Source organism: Haliotis rufescens, unplaced genomic scaffold (genome assembly GCF_023055435.1).
Source record: "Haliotis rufescens isolate VD_foot unplaced genomic scaffold, xgHalRufe1.0.p SCAF_10, whole genome shotgun sequence".
In the NCBI taxonomy this organism is placed as follows: Eukaryota; Metazoa; Mollusca; class Gastropoda; order Lepetellida; family Haliotidae; genus Haliotis; species Haliotis rufescens.
Genome location: NW_025963780.1, coordinates 15384020 through 15402078, shown reverse-complemented (window position 1 = coordinate 15402078; position 18059 = coordinate 15384020). Strand labels below are relative to the sequence as shown.

At 41.3% G+C, this 18059-nt stretch overlaps 2 protein-coding genes across 2 annotated transcripts; one reads left to right on the top strand and one right to left on the bottom strand.

Annotated features, from left to right (window-relative positions):
- The first annotated feature begins 479 nt into the window (after window positions 1–479).
- Window positions 480–1873, top strand: LOC124121258 (U3-aranetoxin-Ce1a-like). Its single transcript, XM_046484217.2, has 2 exons — window positions 480–611; window positions 1516–1873. The coding sequence occupies exons 1-2, from the start codon at window positions 495–497 to the stop codon at window positions 1822–1824; spliced, it is 426 nt and encodes a 141-aa protein (XP_046340173.1). The 5' UTR covers window positions 480–494; the 3' UTR covers window positions 1825–1873.
- Window positions 1874–5149: 3276 nt separating this feature from the next.
- Window positions 5150–14370, bottom strand: LOC124121263. The gene is made up of 3 exons (XM_046484224.2): window positions 14270–14370; window positions 7841–8660; window positions 5150–6098 (listed from the first exon to the last, which is right to left on the bottom strand). The coding sequence occupies exons 2-3, from the start codon at window positions 8529–8531 to the stop codon at window positions 5623–5625; spliced, it is 1167 nt and encodes a 388-aa protein (XP_046340180.1). The 5' UTR covers window positions 8532–8660; window positions 14270–14370; the 3' UTR covers window positions 5150–5622.
- Between the last annotated feature and the right edge of the window lie 3689 nt (window positions 14371–18059).

Genomic DNA, 18059 nt, shown 5'->3' with positions numbered 1-18059 from the left:
AGTGTAAGCAGCAGAGTACAATGAAACACAATCTGTCATGTCCGACTTTACCCTAGTATCCTCCTTGGGTAAGTGACTTTGTTCAACCCGCTGTGAGTGGATACCCGGTAGGATGACATGTTATGTGAGTGTTAACCTAGCACCTCACAGGCAGCTTGGGTTTTATACTCCCTAAGGAGCTGAGAATGAAATCGAGAGCTCACTGATCCAGTAACTGGGGTAATAATAGTAGAGCTTTGAGCAGGCCCCTGTGTGGTGTGGGAATATAGCACAATATAAGTGGCCTATTATTGATGTTTGTTCGGTTATGTGTCGGAAGTGAATTAATATTCAACATTATTTCATAGTTAGTTTTCTCTTGATCAATTACCCATAGTACTCATGGACATAATGTTACATTCTTGATGTACCCGATTGATGTGACGGAAAACTGCTGAATGCCACTCACTCGCTGACTACCATGCCTGTAGAAAGCTGTCATTATCTGCCCTGACATGTTATCGGTAGTGTTGAAAGATAAGATTGTTTCAGATGACCCAATTGTAGACAACTACAAGGCTGTTCAAATGAAGACATTGTGTTTGATTGCAGTTGTACTTGGCGTTGTTGCGGTAAGTTTCGCAAAGTAAGATATTATGTTGGTAGAACATCATGGGAATTCTAATTACCCTAAATGACCTTTCAAAGGGGAATTTAGTTTAGGGTGGCACATAATCATGCCACCTCAGACTAGAGTTCGGACAGACTTTGTGTACATTGGCATTGTACATAGTCCCTCGTTAAAATGCTTTTCCTTCCTTTCCCCCAAATCATTTGTTCTTCTTGTCATCTGCTGTTTGTTCCACACACCCCTCCCTGAGCTACAGAAATGAATGTTTCGCCACCCTCAGCTCTGATGAACCCCCTACGGGTCTGGTATTTAGTTGGTTTGTTTGTTGTTTAACGCCGCACTCAGCAATATTCCAGCTATATGATGGCGGTCTACATAATCGAGTCTTGACCAGACAATCCAGTGATCGATCTCATGATCATCGATCCAAGCAATTGGGATCGATGACATGCATCAACCATGTCAGCGAGCCTGACCACCCGATCCCGTTAGTCGCCTTTTACGGCAAGCATGGGTTGCTGAAGAGCTATTGTAACCCGGATCTTCACGGGTGGGTCTGTTATTAATGTGCATACATTACAGTTGGATGTTGTACCAAGAGCTGCAACTTTGTTCACTATGTGACTTGGATAGTGTGCACCCGTTTTAGAAACAACCCAGGATCCGCCACTGGATGTTTGGTTTGCCATAGCAGCAGCATATTGTCTGTCACCAGTTTAATTTCGACGTTTGCACTGGTCGTCAAATGTATTCAACCGGTCTTGTAGCAGTAGAGGGTTTGCTAAAGTTGATATCACCCATTTAGTTTGCCTGATTGTGACTGGAATACTGGCTTACTTTAAGCTGTTGTATGCGTAATGTTGGTCGTGGTCACGTTTCATCACTCTTTTGGTCGTTCTGTGCAGTGTGACAAGTGGACCACGCCGTCCATGATGTATCAGTGTCGCACCAACGCCGACTGCGCCCACCAACAGTGCTGTGTTCTCTCACCCATTATCAAGAAACGGCAGATTTTATTGGATCCTTTCTACAGCCATACATGCGATGCGCTGAAAGACGAGAGCTCTGATTGGTGCATGATCCAGTCACAGTATTCCCCCATCGCCCGCCATTACAGTATGTCCTGCCCGTGCAAGCCTGGCCTCCATTGTAAGAGACCGGATGTTCCCATGCCTAATTATGGAGGCAGATTTGGAAAATGTGTTAAACAATAATGTTGCAAAACAATATATAACTATATATAATATAGTGCATTTCGTTTCATGTTGTCGTGTCAATAATAGTTCGCCATGTTTAAGTTCCTTGGTTTTTCAGCACCACTTCGGGCTTTCCTCCCTCATTAATTTGACACGCCGTGATATAACTGAAATAATGTTCAAAGCGACGTTAAAACAAACTAACTGACTTAATCAATAACTTGACCTACATTAATTTTCACAACCACAGATACACCTAACTGCACAGCTGGGGATTCCAGTGCAGAAAAGGTCTCCAGAATTTCATAAGACCCAACTGAAATGAGGATCGGATGGTTACAATGTGACCTGGCTTACTGGGTGTCATGATGTCAGTCACTGCTTGGCCTAATTTGACGATTATTTACAGGCCGTCGTGATATAACTGGGGTTTTGCTGATTGCAGCGATAAATAACATTCACTCACTCACTCCTATAAGATGATGACAGGGAAGGGCAATTGCTGCCTTCATGTCAACACTACTCGGGCAAGCCTGCGACATCGAGACAACATGAGGTAGCGAGTAATCCAAAACGTGGTGACACATGAGTAAAAGGCGTGTCATGTTGTAACCTTTTCTCGAGAGCGAAGGGGTTACCAATTAACTGGTACTTCATCTTCTCGAGGCAAGGGAGTTAACTGACTAAAAAGTCCAGTTTCCGCCCTTGCCGAACTAGTCCGGAATTATGGAGTTATTTTTGTGTGGCTGCACTAACGAATCTATGCATAGTCCAATCAAAATCGCGAAACGAAATCGACTTCCGGTTCGTTATCTGTCCTGCAGGTATCGATTTGCATAGTCTGTGTACCGACAACATAGCGTGAACAGATATTTTCCAAATCTTTTCATGTTTAAAATCAAGGTGCTCACGTGGAATCTGAATGGTCAATAGGAGGGATATTGAAGGGACATCACTTGTAATCGCCAGTGGTGGCGAGTTGCAACCGACTCGCCTAAAAAGATAACACAACGTACGTTGCAGTTGCACCACCACATGTTCACTAAACTGGCATTTGTATTTTTTCCCGGACTTTCGAAGAATTCTCGCCTTTGATTGGTCAACGCAGATATAATGATAAAGTGACAACTATTTGTTATCATAGTACAGTAATCCCGTGATGAACTCTGTTGAGTTTTCTCAGGTAATCCGCTCAACTTGAAACAACAACGTTAATAGATTGGTATTTATTTTTGATCGCCCAAACTAATCAATCAGTGATGTGATGTCACCGAGAGTGACACCGATTGTATCCGGGATGTGCGAGTTGCAAAACTGGATCCGCCAGGCAATAGAGTGGCAATAACATTAAAACAAAATCATGAATTGTGTTATGTAACCTATTCCTATCTGTATAAGAAACACAACAAATATTAATGTTGAATTGGTAAATGTTTTAATGAAACTCAGAATTTTTATCCAAACCCTCGCCGAAATTAATGTAAACAATATTGATTTGTTTTAATACAATTAATAAAATATATTGCAAACAGAAGTACAGATACGCAGTGAACACTTTTTATAATCAAATCAGACACTGTGATCACATGATGCCCTCCCTTTTGATGTTGGATGCGGGATGATGAATTGCAAAACTAACATCGTCAAGCGTGGTCGCTGTCCAGTAAACTGGGCACAGTAGCGTGTATTTTTCACTATTGGTAATTGAAATTCACTGTCCGGATCTTGAAACCGGATTTCCGGATAAATGAAGAACTTTATGTAGTATATATTTCGTTTCACACAAATATCGTCCGTAAACGAGGTTTTAGCATATCTGGAGTCCGGATAAGCGGTCTACACGCAGTCATACAAACACATCACACTTTTGAGCAGAAGTCCTGGTCTAAAGTGCCAGGTGTTGAGATTATTTCCCGCTAGTGACCGGGTTGTTATTCGGCCTATGGACCAACAATGTTTACACTTCTTTACAGTGTTGCCACTACCCCTAGTGTACAGTACGTTCACTATGTGCACTCAAAAGAACCCACTAGTCCGATGGTAGATGACCAGATAGTGGAAACACAATAGGTGCATACACCTGTAACACAAAACGTGTAGTGTCATTGTTGGCAAGTGACTTAATAATTAGTTCAAATGTGCCTCTGTTCACCCAGCTAGATATGGGTATCCGATATGTGAGGTGCATGTGACAACAAAACTCTAGCACCCGTAGACAGCTTGGGTGGTATGTCTCCCTAGGGAGTTGAGAATGATAACTGGAATGCATATGGATCCACTAGTCGGGGAACAAATGAACCGCATTTGAGCAGTTATTATGCCTGAAAAAGAGATTGACCAATCAGAGAGCAGAACTACTCACCCCACATGAGCCCGTATACCGTCAGTAAAAATCCAAGATGGTTGTTACTGACCTAATATGAGACTATATACTGTCAGTAACAGCCATTTTGAATTTTCCAACACCCACCTCACATATTTCACATGGAAATTCTTGTACAGAAATTCGTTATTCGACACTGTTTTGTGTTTTAATATCATTAATTGTGATGAGCAAAGACATTATTTATTAAAGAATAAAGACTTTATTTATAAAAAAAATACAGAGAAAAAAAGCTTACAACGGAGGTCACTGAGTTACAAATAGCAACGTCATAAAACATACTTTGGGATAACGTCACAAACAAACAACGTGACGCCAATGACGTCACATAGCAATAATTTTTTAATTTGACGTTTACACGATATACGACTTTTCCATGGACGAGAGGTCGATCACGTTCATTTAAGAATTGACCTTGACTTTGTGTGAGTTCATCGGAGTATGGACCTTCATAGAGTGAACTGTATGAACGTCGGAGCTGTATGATCGTCGGTTCATTAACAACATCGGAAATCTCTCCCGTCACGGTTATCGTGCCGGCCATTTTGACGTCTTGTACTTGATGTAAATGTATTACGACGCGCTGTCATAGTGACTGACTTACTGAGGTAGTTCTTTACAGACCTTTCTCATCTAATGGTGATATTATTTGAACACCTGTGTTGCGTAAGATGTTTCTGAAGAGCAAGTGGTGCATCCATACGCTCATGTCACCTCTTTTTTTAGGAACTATTTTATTTCGTGATATAGTTGGTTGTTGTATTGCTGTCTAGTAAACATGAAGTCACACGTACTAAATAAAATTGTGTGTCGCAAGCTCCGACGTTCATACAGTTTGGCCCTCACTCTATGAAGGTTCAAGCTCCGACGTTCATACAGTTTGGCCCTCACTCTATGAAGGTTCAAGCTCCGACGTTCATACAGTTTGGCCCTCACTCTATGAAGGTTCAAGCTCCGACGTTCATACAGTTTGGCCCTCACTCTATGAAGGTTCAAGCTCCGACGTTCATACAGTTTGGCCCTCACTCTATGAAGGTTCAAGCTCCGACGTTCATACAGTTTCGCCCTCACTCTATGAAGGTTCAAGCTCCAACTGGTCCTGTCATTTATACCGGTTGTAGTTTTCATTTTGACATGACATGTGCGTCAAAGATACCAAATAGTGCACTTATCGGCATAATAAATTCGTTATGGTGTCTTTAGTTGCCATATACGGTGTCATACTAGGTTAGCAGAAAAATGTGACACGTATACGGCAACTAAAGACACCATAACTAATAATACTATAGTACCTGGAAAAGTGCGGTATTAATATTTAAATGTATAATATAATATAATAATAACATGGGACACGATCACGCACAACATAAACTCTGCCTCATACATGGCCACACAGCTTAAACAATAAATACAGGCCCAACTGTTGTGTTACCTCACGTGTCGTCAGTTTTATAATCTGTACTTCCATATAAAACATGGCGGAATATCTGCCCGAGGGTGGTGTTTAAACGGTTAATGTCAGAAAACCCTTTAGGGAGTGGGTTTTGATTGGTCCACACGTGTATAGCATAGTTGTCCCTCCAGGGATAGTCGTTCCTCTTAAACAGCAAGTCCGACTCGAACCAGTTCGGCCGGTACAGTCTGTCAGATTCCATGTGGATGCTCTTGGGGTTCTTGTGCCACATATCCCGGGGGACGTGGAGCGAGTTCTTGTAAAACTCTTTATTGTTGTACGTCCGATATCCTTCATACCACTCTCTGACGAACTTGGACCCCCTCTTGGCCAGGATGATGGCGTTGCCCATTCCGGTGCCGTTGTCCAGTAGCCCCATTGTGATGTCGTAATCCAGAAGAGGTTCCAGGGGTCGAGTGACCACCATGTCAGTGTCCAGGTAGATGCCGCCGTTAGCTGCCACGACAAAACACAATTATATACTTATATGGCCAAAAGGGATACAGTTCTTTAATTATTTGTAACGAATTTCCTCGCTACATGACGGTATAAGTAATCGAGCCTGGACCAGACAATTCGGTGATTGATATCATGAGTATCGACCTGCGCAATTGGGATACCACGACATGAATCAGTCAGCGAGCTTGACCACCCGATCCCGTTACTCGCCTCTTGGCCAACAGTGCCCTTGAAGATTCCGGGGTAGAATAGGTCTTCAGCAACCCATGCTTGCCGTAAAAGATGACTATGCTTGTCATAAAAGGCGACTAACGGGATCGGGTGGTCAGGCTCGCTGACTTGATTGATGCATGTCATTGATCCCAATTGCGTGGATGGATGCTCATGATATTAATCACTGGATTGTCTGGTCCAGACTCGATTATTTACAGACCGCCGTCATATAGCTGAGTGCAGCGTTAAACAACAAACCAACCAACTTGGCCAACAGTATCACAAGCAGAACGTTGTGGGCTGGCTGGCCGTGGGTGATCTCCAACTCACTTTCCTGGAACTGTGGGTGTTCGACAGGCTACAGACGAAACCTACTTGTAAGTCCCGTACCAAAAATCTGGCAACTGTGCCGATCTACTTCTGAATTTAACGTCATAACAGTGTAGCAGGTTGATAAATGCTAGCAGACGTGTCTAGATTACGTATTTCAAGACCGGCCTTGTCGATCGTGTCTCAAACTGTTAGCAGGGAGGCCTAACCGGCATTGTATCGGCTGAAAACGAACCAACCAGTTAAAGGCTCTACCTACGCAATGTAAACTCAACTGGGGGACATGCAGTCATCATTATCGCCAAATGAACACCTCTGTCAGTTACCCCATTTAGGTTTATCTTTTTTTCTGATCTTTCTCCGAACAACCACTGTCGGCACAGCACATTCAGTGGCCACGCCTCGTGAACCCTACTAGCCCAATCTCATTAAAATAAGATCCCATAAGGACATCCCATTACGGGTCACGTCACAACGACCTTTCATCCGACCAATCAAAGCATCGCTTACCAGATCATGAAAGCGACATTCGGAATGTATTTTCAAATCATGCAACCTCGAAAACGTTAACACGGGGTATTCCGAATGACAGTTACGGCCTGTACGACTGATTCTGTCAAAATTATCGTCTATCTCTCGACTCCGTGGGATAAACATTTGAACGGAGGAGGCGTTGCACAGTACGTGGGAAGCACTGCCATACACTCTCAACCATATATTAGACATTCCGGAATGTTCGTTTGTTCAGTTTTCAAAATATTAATCGAGAACTGTGTCAATATATTTTTCAAGCGTAGACAGAAATGGAATTCGCCTTGTTGAAACGAGTGCCGTAAAGTTCAAGAAAGCTGCTTTCTAATTGGCTGATGTCGACTTGGCTGATGTCATTTCAGTCGTCGGTCAACGTTCGCGAAAGGTCGTCCTGCCGTGACCCGTAATGGGATGTCCTCAGATCTTTGTTTAGCGGCAGCGAGAACATAGATCTGATTTTATTTAGATTGCCTACTAGCCTCTCTATTATTTTCGTTGTACATTTATTCCTGTCCCGTGACATATATGTGAAGAGTTGTTAGAAACAAAACAAAAACAGCTTTCCTATAAATCTCGTAATTATAACCAAATCATGTACTGGCCTGTAACGAATTAAAATGAACTCTTCAGTGACCGGAGCTATAGTTACAATTCATGACACTTACCATACAGCGCCTGTAATCTCACAAGGTCAGACAAGTGGTGCTTCCACTGGACTGTTTTGCCGTTTATCCCCGGGGGCTTCTCCCTGTAGATGAACCTCACTCCCGGAACGTCCCTCAGAACCTGTCTCCACCAGTCCCCATTGGGGTGGGCGTCTCCTATCAGGTAGATGGCTGAAGGGTTGATAAACCGCCTGGCGCTCACGACACTTACGTAATGATAGAACTGAAACGTGTATGGCCCGAAGATGACGTAATACACAATTTTGGGTACTTTGGAGTCACTTCCGGTACGCCTGCATGCATTTTCATCATGGATGTCGCTCATTCCAATTTGTGTGAAGAACCACCTACATATGACGTCACTGCTTTTTGCCTTTTCGTCACAGAATACATCCTGATTTACAGTATGAAAGGAGGGATCCGCGCTGAGCAGTAAGTCCCGCACGGTGCAGTTCTGTGAGGTGGAATAGTCAAAGAATTCATCCACTTCGTTGTGGCTGTGGTCATGGATGTCATATATTTTATCGCTGTAAAAAACCTTGTTTTCAAGAACCTTGGTTATGTCAATACTTTTAACACGTTCAGCGTACTCCCTTAACGTGTTGTTTACCAATAGAATTACAAGGATCACAGAGAAAAAGAGTAGATATTTCAGTAAACGATAGTTTGCGATAAGCAGGCGGTACATCATGGCGGCGTCTTCCTTGAACTTTCGGACTTCTTTCTGAAGTTATTTGTCCTCGAACTGTGCCTTGACGGACTTCTTTCTGGAGATGTTTGTCCTCGAACTTTGCCTTGATGAAGTAGGTTGATAAATTGCCTGAAGTTATCAAGTATTCATAACTATTATGGAGGGTCGGTTACAGAAGTAACATTTGTTGCAAAAATAATAACATATTTCATTGAAATCTGTTTTGCTACCAAATGCAATATATTTTATATAGTGTTTATTTCATTCTGCTAAATGTGTAAACATGACTAACTCCTCACTCTTTCAATACAGTGAGCACCTCATTCCCTGTTGTCTGGGAGGACTGAAACAAACAAACAAACAAACAAACAAACAACCACGCAGCTGTCATCCTTCCACTTGCCATCCCAACCGAACCCCAACGCGCCCTGTTTGTCTTGTTTGACTGAAGTCACATAACATGGAGTCGCGAAATATTGAACACTAACATCGCGTGTTTTATCTCCAGTTCTGTCTCCTCGCCTAGGTCACGAAACTTCTTAGACCATAGCCTATACCGGTACACTGTAAATTATACCCGAGTCACCGTCTACCTTAGCATTATGTGCGTGTCTTATTCAGTCTTGAAGAAAATTAATGGAAATAGCAGTGAAAATAAGAAGGATTTCAAAGAAAACATGGTGACATGATTTGTTCCTTTTGTGGAGGCAGTGACACATTTAACACTTGGACACTTCACATAAACCAAGGTATGTTACAATTGAACAAGTCAAATACCCTAGGTGTGTAACACTTGAACACGTAATATAACCCAAGGTCTGAAACACTTGAACACGTCATATAATCCAAGGTGTGTAAACTTGAACACGTCATATAACCCAAGGTCTGCAACACTTGAACACGTCATATAATCCAAGGTGTGTAACACTTGAACACGTCATATAATCCAAGGTATGTAACACTTGAACACGTCATATAATGCAAGGTGTGTAACACCTGAACACGTCATATAATCCAAGGTGTGTAACACCTGAACACGCCATATAACCCAAGGTATGTAACACTTGAGCACGTCATATAACCCAAGGTGTGTAACACCTGAACATGCCATATTACCCAAGGTATGTAACACTTGAACACGTCATATAACCCTTGGTATGTAACACTTGAACATGCCATATAACCCAAGGTGTGTAACACTTGAACACGTCATATAATCCAAGGTCTGCAACACTTGAACACGTCATATAACCCAAGGTGTGTAACACTTGAACACGTCATATAATCCAAGGTCTGCAACACTTGAACACGTCATATAACCCAAGGTGTGTAACACTTGAACATGTCATATAACCCAAGGTGTGTAACACTTGAACACGTCATATAACCCAAGGTCTGCAACACTTGAACACGTCATATAATCCAAGGTGTGTAACACCTGAACACGTCATATAATCCAAGGTATGTAACACTTGAACACGTCATATAACCCAAGGTGTGTAACACTTGAACACGTCATATAATCCAAGGTGTGTAACACCTGAACACGTCATATAATCAAAGGTGTGTAAACTTGAACACGTCATATAACCCAAGGTTTGCAACACTTGAACACGTCATATAATCCAAGGTGTGTAACACTTGAACACGCCATATAACCCAAGGTATGTAACACTTGAGCACGTCATATAACCCAAGGTGTGTAACACCTGAACATGCCATATTACCCAAGGTATGTAACACTTGAACACGTCATATAACCCTTGGTATGTAACACTTGAACATGCCATATAACCCAAGGTGTGTAACACTTGAACACGTCATATAATCCAAGGTCTGCAACACTTGAACACGTCATATAACCCAAGGTGTGTAACACTTGAACATGTCATATAACCCAAGGTGTGTAACACTTGAACACGTCATATAACCCAAGGTCTGCAACACTTGAACACGTCATATAATCCAAGGTGTGTAACACCTGAACACGTCATATAATCCAAGGTATGTAACACTTGAACACGTCATATAACCCAAGGTGTGTAACACTTGAACATGTCATATAACCCAAGGTGTGTAACACTTGAACACGTCATATAACCCAAGGTCTGCAACACTTGAACGCGTCATATAATCCAAGGTGTGTAACACCTGAACACGTCATATAATCCAAGGTATGTAACACTTGAACACGTCATATAACCCAAGGTGTGTAACACTTGAACACGTCATATAATCAAAGGTGTGTAAACTTGAACACGTCATATAACCCAAGGTTTGCAACACTTGAACACGTCATATAATCCAAGGTGTGTAACACTTGAACACGCCATATAACCCAAGGTATGTAACACTTGAGCACGTCATATAACCCAAGGTGTGTAACACCTGAACATGCCATATTACCCAAGGTATGTAACACTTGAACACGTCATATAACCCTTGGTATGTAACACTTGAACATGCCATATAACCCAAGGTGTGTAACACTTGAACACGTCATATAATCCAAGGTCTGCAACACTTGAACACGTCATATAATCCAAGGTGTGTAACACTTGAACACGTCATATAATCCAAGGTCTGCAACACTTGAACACGTCATATAACCCAAGGTGTGTAACACTTGAACACGTCATATAACCAAAGGTTTGCAACACTTGAACACGTCATATAATCCAAGGTGTGTAACACTTGAACACGTCATATAATCCAAGGTATGTAACACTTGAACACGTCATATAATGCAAGGTGTGTAACACCTGAACACGTCATATAATCCAAGGTGTGTAACACCTGAACACGTCATATAACCCAAGGTATGTAACACTTGAGCACGTCATATAACCCAAGGTATGTAACACTTGAGCACGTCATATAACCCTAGGTATGTAACACTTGAGCACGTCATATAACCCAAGGTATGTAACACTTGAACACGTCATATAACCCAAGGTATGTAACACTTGAGCACGTCATATAACCCAAGGTGTGTAACACCTGAACATGCCATATAACCCTAGGTATGTAACACTTGAACACGTCATATAACCCTTGGTATGTAACACTTGAGCACGTCATATAACCCAAGGTATGTAACACTTGAACACGTCATATAACCCTAGGTATGTAACACTTGAACACGTCATATAACCCAGGGTATGTAACACTTGAACACGTCATATAACCCAAGGTATGTAACACTTGAACACGTCATATAACCCTAGGTATGTAACACTTGAACACGTCATATAACCCTAGGTATGTAACACTTGAACACGTCATATAACCCAAGGTATGTAACACTTGAACACGTCATATAACCCAAGGTATGTAACGATTGAACACGTCATATAACCCAAGGTACATAATGACTGAACATGTCCTATAACTCCAGGTAAATAGCGGCTGAACATGATTAACTTTTGATCTTAAGTTGTTATAGGATTTTAATTACAACTTGCGAACATGTTATGGATTCTTGAAACTGATAATTAAACTGACTTTGTATATGCGTTGATCAATCGTCGCTGTCATGTCTTTCACACTTTGTGATGATCACCTGCTGCGTGCAGTCTGGTAGGTGCATGGGTGAAGGATGTAACACACCCCATTCAACAATGATGCTTCTATATTACGTAAACCTTTGAAAAGCCAACTCTGGGTGAATAATACAGCAGTGGCTGGGTGTATGAACCACAACCCACGTTGTCGTAGCAAAGTGGTGGTGCAAGAATATATTTACTGGATCGGTAAAGATTGTTTATCCGTCAATACGTTAAGCAATGGCGTCCAAAAACCCGAACCCTCTCGACGTTTCCACCGCGATAAGAAGTACATAGAAAGTTGCAAGATCGAACATATAATATACATATATTTGAAGTCATGTATTTCAGTAAGCGAATCATTTTGCGGTTTTCGTGGCATTACGATTCATGTACATTATGGCGGGGTTGTTAGTGCGCTGTGTTCCAAATCGGAAATCTATTAGGAAAATACAATGGAACAGCCGGTAGCTCTGCACGTGTAGCGACAAGTCAGAATCGTTTACAGGGAGCGGACAGAGGTGCGGTTACCTCACCAAGCAGTATAACGACCCGTTCCTCACTATAATCTGCTCCAATAAGGCAGGAAGTATACAGGAGACATGTCTTCCCCCGCAATCCCCGGGCCCTGGATCAATGTAAGCCTGGGGGCAAGGGCCGGCCACAGGTTTACAAATATATACTTATCCATATGTGTAGTACTGACAAGGGGTATGATAACCGTACCAGTATACTAATGAAAGCGCGTGTGTGGTTATAGTTCAGACCAAACTGCCAAAACCTGTAAAGTATACATTTCCAAATATATCAACAACTTTAAGAAAACAACTCCTACCTTCTCCCGAGTTACTTTCTCGGAGGAAACTCTTCCTCCTATTAGTACATATAGTCATCAATATGTGTCAATACTTGCCATTGGCTGTGATAACCATATAAACGGCCGACTCTTGGCGCGGCATGTGCATTACGGATGAGAAATACCTGGTACCTGAAGTACCTTCACTCAGTGACAAACAACAAAGTAATGTCCACGATACCGGCAAGTGATCCGAGTTTACTGAAAACTACCATTCGTAAACCCATTCGCCAGATAGACTCGATGGCATCCGTGTTGGATTATAAATGAAGAATATAACACTATTTCAATGACACTATGGCATAACGTAATGAGAATGTACAGGATATAGATGATAATAGAGGTGTCTAGTTCTTCAAAAAATGGCCTAAAACAAATTACGTAAGTCTCTCGAACACGTGCGACCTTACTTTATTATTACATATATTTATGATTAATTCGGAAACGTGATGAATATTCTTAGGAGCATTTAAGATTGTATATACAGATGTAAGTAATAGATGCCATTGTATACGATGATATCAATACAGAACGTATATTTTTGTATATTAGTATACTAGTTGCACGGTAACATCCCAATATGAGTATGCGTACCAATGTCAATAACTTGTACGTTCCTACATTCAGTGACACATACTCACAACAATGATTTGCCTGCAACTTAGTAGCAATGAAAACTGAGTCGGCCAACATTATATTATATTGTCTGTTATAACAGTATGTTGTTAAATATCCACGCATGACAGCGTGAGACCGTGTACTGTTTTCTACAAGACATATTTTCTCGTAGTAAATGCCTTTTTAATAACCATCTGTTAAACCTTAAAATACGTATTGTACATCTATAGAGTCATGTCATTATATGTTGTATACCGATTATATTATTATGATCATACGTGTTGTACACGTATCGAATAATTATAATTATATGTATACGATTATATGAATGTGACTACCTCTGAACACGTGTTGCACACGTATTATATTATCTTGTTATTATAATTAAATGTACTTTTCACTCTACTAGTACTTCCACTGAATAAACGCCATCAACCCAGCAGCCTTCTCTGTTCTTCAAACAGCCTACTCTGTTCTTCAAGGTGATAGCCAGTCGTGACCTCTACTACCGCTAATTCCTCCAAGTAAGTAGTACACCCAAAGGACGTCTACGTCACCCAAAAGACGCGCTACGTCACAATCAACATCGTCGCACATATCTCAACACACCGTTAGTATATTCATGAAAGTGGGGGATAGTTATAGTTAAGACCAAACTGCCGAAACCTGTAAGTATACATTTCCAAATATATCAACAACTTTAAGAAAACAACCCTTACCTGCTATCGTGTTACTTTCTGTTCACCCATCGTCGCTGTCATCAGACAGACTTGTCCCTGTGGCGTGTGTCCGTCAGAGGTATATACTTTGCTGAACTTTGCCTAAGGGTAGAGCCAATCAGATGGAAGCGTTGTCTTGTTAACTTGCATTCCCACCTCTACTGCTTACCTCCCCTTGTGTAAATTGTAATTCCATTTTCACCAACTATTGAGTGAGTGACAGTTGTTTTACGCTGAGGTCAACGATATTCCGGCTTGATCACGACGTCCTAGCTAGCTGTATTCGTGTCTAGACTTGGCAGACTAGTGGTTGATGGAATGAGCAACAATCCATGATGTCGGAGCACGATAAATGACATACACACATATTAATGACATCCTGTGAAGACTCCGGTTAGAATTGGTCTTCAGCAACCCATGCTTGTCGTAAAAGGCGACTAACGGGATCGGGTGGTCAGGCTCGCTGCCTTGGTGGATGCCAATTGCGTGGATCGATGCTCATGATGTGAATCACTGGGTTGTCTGGTCCAGACTCGATTATTTACAGACTGCCGTCATAAGATCTGGAATATTGCTGAGTGTGGCGTTAAACAAAAAAAAACAAAAAATATTAATAAAAGTGTAGTTGTAAGGATATGACTGTTTGAAATAATAACGCAGTTTCTGAGATATATTCTTTCAAATATTTATGTTGTTTCGCGGCATGAATGCACTTTTAAAACAGCGTGTTATGGCCGTTGTTGTCAAATTAAGATGCGGTGAGCATTGGGCACTGTATACACTAACTTGTTGTCCCAGAAATAGAGTTATCTTATTTAAAAATACATATCTACAAAATAAAATAATGTAATCCAAATGGAGCACAGAATAATCCTAGAATTGCCAAATCATTCTAGACTTGAGTTGGACTACCTTTTAATTTATTTTCTGTCTAGGGTCTTGGAGACAGATTAGGCACTGTAGAGAATCGAAACTTCTTAACTCTCTTCATGAGAATAAACTGTCAGTTCATATGTTGTTTTTTTCTTTTTTATGTCTTTGAAACAACGTATCTGACACTTCTACATATTTGTCATTTTTGATGATTCAAACTAATCGGTAAATGTTGGTTTTCGAAACCGCTAAACTGGTTTCAGAACCAGGTACAAAATAATTTCAGTGCGTTGGTTATTCGGGCTGAAAGTGAGACCGGCGTATATTGTATTCCACAGATGTGCCGGGACTGATAAGCGTGTAATAAACATATTGTTTCAAGGGTGTACTCCCGCGGGCTCAGATGATCAGATTGATCATATGTGTTCGCTAACATATGCCGCGGGGTGTGCATACACATTCGATAGTGTACATTACGTCACAGCTAGTGTTTCTCAATTACAGTGTGCATGACGTGCTGGCTTGATCGTCACTGATTGTTAAATTATATTTTCATGACCTTTGGTAAAATTTAGTCCAAGTTAATGAATATATGTTATAGTTAATGTCTAAAGTTAGTCATTTTGGAAAGTGATTGAGTCTGACTGAAGTAGACATTGACTATAACACACCTCGAAAAATTTCTATATCTTCAATTCTACAACAAATAGTATTTAACAGTATGTGACATAGTTAATACGCCGAGTCCACAGTTCTTGTATTTTGTCCTATGGGCGACAACAAATCAGCAAATATGACATTATGTACACAGTCTCGCAGATATCGGAAGTTGAACAAAACGGCCGGCAATCACGTGATATCGTAGGACATTCTGCCAGGTATCAGTCCAAGGCTGTCCTGATTTTTTTCTGTGTTTCCCATCTTCCGCCCGCCATGAATTTTCATTCCGACATGAAATGATAATACATTTTCTTATCTATGTGATGTGAAAAAAACTCTTTCCATTGCACACTCCTGAAATGCCGCGTAAGCTATATTTATTCATAATTTGTTTCAGAAACAAAGCGACTCGATCTGCGTCATAAATTAATTTAAAGACTGTTACCAAGTGTTCTAAAAAATATTTAAAAATCATAAAATAAGTGAGAATTAGTGAGGACAATGTTCGTTTTTTTATGTATTTTCTACGCCCATCCGCTCTCTAGCTGGCCGAGGTTTGGAGATGAGAAACATATTTTTAAAAAAAGGATGACATTAGTCTTCGTTGCAGCGCGTTATTTATTCTCTGTAGACAACAGCATATGTCAGTTGTGGCATTTTTTGTATCGTACTTTAATTGTTTTTATTTGTTGAAACAAGTGGGATACATATTGTTTATTTCGATATTTTGACCAATGGCCATAGCCGTTAAATCAGGTCATCACATTTTGACATCCCTATTTAAAACCACATTTGTTTATGTAAGAATTTCTGTGGTCATTCAGTGGCAACCATAATGAAGTTGTAATTTGGAAGTCGTACAACAGTGTTGCTTCGGGTAGAGATTATGCTTGTCGTGAGAGGCGAGAGGATCTGTTGGTCAGGTTCACTGACTTGGTTGATGCATGTCATCGTATCCCAGTTGCGTAGATGCTCATGATGTCAATAACTGGATTGTCTTGTCCAGACTCGATTATTTACAGACTGCTGTCATATAGCTGGAATATTGCGAAGTGCGCCGTTCAACAACAAACAAACAAAATATATTAATAACAGTGTAGTCAAACATGAAAATAGCCGTACATTTTGTATTTATTGTAAGGATATGCCTGTTTGAAATAACAACAAGTATTTGTCACAGAAGTGACGAAATGTCCCCCGCCTGTATATACACCAAAATACCAAATATGAAGACAATCCAGCGATTAGTTCTTGAGATATCGCGGCAACACCGTTTTCTAACTCCAAAAGCAGATTTGCCTGCTGTGACCTTGAAAATAGGGTCAAGGTCACCAAAACCGACTGGTGTCTGCGGTGTCTGTATATACACCATAGTTCCAAATATTAAGACAATCCTGCGATTAGTTCTTGAGATATCGCGGCAACACCGTTTTCCAACTCCAAAAGCAGATTTACCTGCTGTGACCTTGAAAATGGGCTCAAGGTCACCAAAACCGACTGGTGTCTGCGGAGTCCGTATATACACCCTAGTACCAAATAGGAAGACAATCCAGAGATTAGTTCTTGAGATATCGCGGCAACACCGTTTTCCAACTCCAAAAGCAGATATGCCTGCTGTGACCTTGAAAATGGGGTCAAGGTCACCAAAACCGACTGGTGTCTGCGGAGTCCGTATATACACCCTAGTACCAAATAGGAAGACAATCCAGAGATTAGTTCTTGAGATATCGCGGCAACACCGTTTTCCAACTCCAAAAGCAGATTTACCTGCTGTGACCTTGAAAATGGGCTCAAGGTCACCAAAACCGACTGGTGTCTGCGGAGTCCGTATATACACCCTAGTACCAAATAGGAAGACAATCCAGAGATTAGTTCTTGAGATATCGCGGCAACACCGTTTTACAACTCCAAAAGCAGATATGCCTGCTGTGACCTTGAAAATGGGGTCAAGGTCACCAAAACCGACTGGTGTCTGCGGAGTCTGTATATACACCATAGTTCCAAATATGAAGACAATCCAGTGTTTAGTTCTTGAGATATCGCGGCAACAAACAGGTGGGACGTACGGACGGACGTACGGACGTACGGACGGACGGTCGTGAATACTATATCCCCCGCTTCGCGCTTTCGCGCGGCGGGGGACAATAAGCAAATCAGGTTAGCACGCGGTAAAGGTCAAAGCTTTCCTTTTACTCTCCACACAGCTGGCCAGAAACCCCAACAAACTAAAATACTGAGCATGCTGTTGGACATACTG